Genomic DNA, 3467 nt, shown 5'->3' with positions numbered 1-3467 from the left:
CTGTTGTTTAATATTGTCAAGCAAATAAATAGTTGGGTATATAACATTCATTTAATTAGTATATTCAATAAATTTACATAAACAGTTTAGACTTGCTCATGCTTACAAGCTTACTTATAGCCTCGAACTTACTGTTTATAGTGATTATGTGCTGAATGCGATTATTGATTGTTGTGATTTGTAATTGGATTTTGATGTGCAGATTGCAGAGTACACCAGCAGTCACCTACTCTGAGGCTGACTTGCCAAAAAAGGGTGATGACTTGTTAATGGCGAAGCCCGAGATTTACACAGAAGAACATGAAAAGCTGTTGGGTGAAGCTAAAACAGAATGGACTCTGTTTGTTGATGGCTATGGGAAAGATGGCAAGAGAATCTATGATCATGTCCAAGGAAAAACATGTCACCAGTGCAGGTATTCAGTTGGACTTTTGACTATTATGATCATCATCATCAATATTTATATGTTTCTTATTGAATTGTTAAATGTTTTTTTTTTTTTTTTTTTTTTGATTTGTTGCAGGCAGAAAACACTCGGTTATCGCACCCACTGCATCAGGTGCAACATGGTTCAAGGCCAATTTTGTGGAGATTGCTTGTATATGAGGTATACGGTTTGCAAATCAATCGATTCGTTTTCATACACTTAGGGGTAGGGGTTGAAACGAGCTAAGCTGAGCCCGAGCTTGTTTAACTTACGAGCTCGAGCTCGGCGTGTTTCAACCTTTATTTGTAAAGCTGAAATCGGCTAGTTTGTTTTTTGTTTTATTTTATCAATTTGTTTATGTATACTTGTACTTACTTAGTTATATATTTATAATTTGAATTTAATTATTTAACATAAAATATATTATTTAGTGTTTTTTTATTATAGTTATATAAATAATAAAAGTCATTGTGTAAATATATTACTTAATTTATTAAATAAAAGTTGTATAAATTAAAAAGGCTCGTTAGCCTAGCGAGCCTCCTCAAGCTTGATAGGTTCTGGCTCGAGCTTCTTTAAGCTTGGCTCGATTCGAGCTTTTAGCAAGCCGTTCTTGAGTAACTCGCGAGCAGCTCGATCTTATTTACACCTCTAGATACACCCTGGTTACTTTATTTTTCAATTTACATTGTGAAAGATGCAAAATTTGACGTGTAAGTACAGATATGGGGAGAATGTACTCGAAGCAATGCAAAATCCCAATTGGATTTGCCCCGTCTGTCGGGGAATTTGTAACTGCAGCTTGTGCCGCCAGGCCAAAGGCTGGGCTCCCACCGGAATGCTTTACAGGAAGGTTCGTTGTCGCTGTTTGTCAAATATGATTACATGAAGTATATTATAACAATAATAATATAAACTGAAGAATATGATTTAGGCTTCTTTGTAAAACATTTGACACGTTGACCCGTTTGAATTTTGAGCTAAAAGCGTACCTGTGTATCTGGTATTTTTTTGCTAGATTTCAAGTCAAGGGTACAAGTCAGTTGCACATTATCTCATCCAAACCCGTCGGTCCGACCCTAAGATAGAGACAAATGAGAAGGCCGACACACAAGCTTGTGCTAAACGTTCACTGCCCTTTTCAAAGGAAGAAGTCAACACTGTTGAAACCGTTGAGTCAAAAGACGATAAGGAGTCAAATGTCAACAATTTCGAGTCAGAAGTCAACACTGATGAGAGAGTTACTGAATTGCAATCATCAGACCAATCAATAATCAACAATGTGAAACAAGAAAGTGACCAAGGTTTGAAAGAGAAGAGTTCTGAAGCAGAAGTTCATGAAGGTGAAATTAAAAAGTCAGAGTTGACAAATGTTGAAAATAAAGTCAACAACGTAGAAAATAAGGTAAAACCCGTCACTGTTACACCTGAAACCAAGACAGGGTCACGAAAGAAACTTTGTGCTATCGCGATAGAGGGTAGCCTTGCGGGAAGACTTAGGTCAAAAGACAAAACTAACAAGCCAAAAGTCAACAATTTTGAGTCTGAAGTCAACAGTGTTGAGAAAGTGACCGAATTGCAATCATCAGATGAATCTATAATCAACAATGTGAAACTAGAAAGTGATCAGGCATTGAAAGAGGAGAGTTCTGAGGCAGAATCTAATGAAGGTGAAAATGAAAAGTCAGAGATGACAAATGTTGAAAATAAAGTCAACATTGAGGATGAAGTCAACCCCGTGGCTGTTCCACCTGAAACCAAAACAGGGTCACGCAAGAAACGTTGCGCTATCGCAATAGAAGACAGCATTGCGGGAAGACTTAGGTCTAGACGCGCACGCGCTTGAAGTTTTTTTTTCTTTTATTTATGTTTTCTGTTTTGTTTATGCCGTTTTTATGGAGTGGAGGGACTAGTCTCATGGTTTTGGTAGGAGGTAACAACAGTTATAGCATTTTGTATCAACTTTAGCCCTCTTTATGTAATTTGGCATATCTGGCTTGATTAAACTTGACATGATCTTTTGAGATATAAAAGTTTTGGTTGATCTCAAGAATTCAGTAGAGAATGGTAGTAACTGCATAATACTTTTGCATGTCATATATTATATATTGGGGGAGAGACTATCATAGTTTCTTAGTTCCCCTGATATAATTGTGGATACTGAAATGAAACCCCCACAGTGGAAAGGTAAAAGCAATAGGAGACATGAAGACAGTTACAACTTAATTACGAGTTGGTAAATCCAACTTTAACAATGATGGACTTGTATTGTTGTTCATAGATTATTATTACTATGGCTTCGTATCAATGCAATTGTTATTGTACTCAATGGATATATATATATATATAGCATGATCTGAATGACCTACTACACACGATCCTCAAACCAAACATCTTGGTTGCAGTTGAAAATATTTTTCAAGACAATCAAAACTCCCGGGTTGTTTACTTGGAACACAAGTTTGCGTCAGCCAATTGACCAATGTTGGAACTCCAGTCCTATTACTAATCAACATATAGTTCTTCAATTAAGGAAAGTTTGAATTACAGCTTTGAAAGAGCGGCAATGATAATTCAACAAACCAAACCATTACAGGAGTTTTACGAAGCTCGGTTAAAACTCATCATGGAGTAATCGTGAAAGTCCAACCAGAGCAGCAAGCTACTACAACCGGTCACTCTACCGGATTTGCACTTCTTGCAGGCAACAAATCCCAATCGCCATTGTGGGTAACATCCTGAACCAACCATCTACAACCCCAAGTCGCATCTACAGTTGCAAGACAAGGGAACATCTACCACACAAGGACAAAATAGAAGATCGTCCGGACAACCGGGAAATAGTACAAGGACCACCATCAGGTCCCAAATACTTGATAGTGACATTACATTTTTTTTATAGTACGGCTAGGTAGATGTGATGTCTACAATGCAATATGTTATAATACAATTAAACTGTACGCTCTTAACTGTGTGATCTTATAGTTGCTCAATATTTCTCATAAATCCCATAATTTATTCCATTCTGGAAGTTAATCAT

The 3467-nt window shown here is 36.9% G+C and overlaps 1 protein-coding gene across 1 annotated transcript; it reads left to right on the top strand.

The window, feature by feature from the left end:
- The first annotated feature begins 221 nt into the window (after positions 1-221).
- Positions 222-2430, top strand: LOC143602740 (uncharacterized). The gene is made up of 4 exons (XM_077079754.1): positions 222-415; positions 524-607; positions 1151-1280; positions 1446-2430. The coding sequence occupies exons 1-4, from the start codon at positions 270-272 to the stop codon at positions 2271-2273; spliced, it is 1188 nt and encodes a 395-aa protein (XP_076935869.1). The 5' UTR covers positions 222-269; the 3' UTR covers positions 2274-2430.
- The last annotated feature ends 1037 nt before the right edge of the window (positions 2431-3467 follow it).

The sequence above is a fragment of the Bidens hawaiensis genome, unplaced genomic scaffold, assembly GCF_021521415.1.
Source record: "Bidens hawaiensis isolate Kalapana, Puna unplaced genomic scaffold, B.hawaiensis_p1.1 tig00059733_1, whole genome shotgun sequence".
NCBI classification, from domain to species: domain Eukaryota; kingdom Viridiplantae; phylum Streptophyta; class Magnoliopsida; order Asterales; family Asteraceae; genus Bidens; species Bidens hawaiensis.
This window is presented reverse-complemented; position numbering and strand designations above follow the sequence as displayed.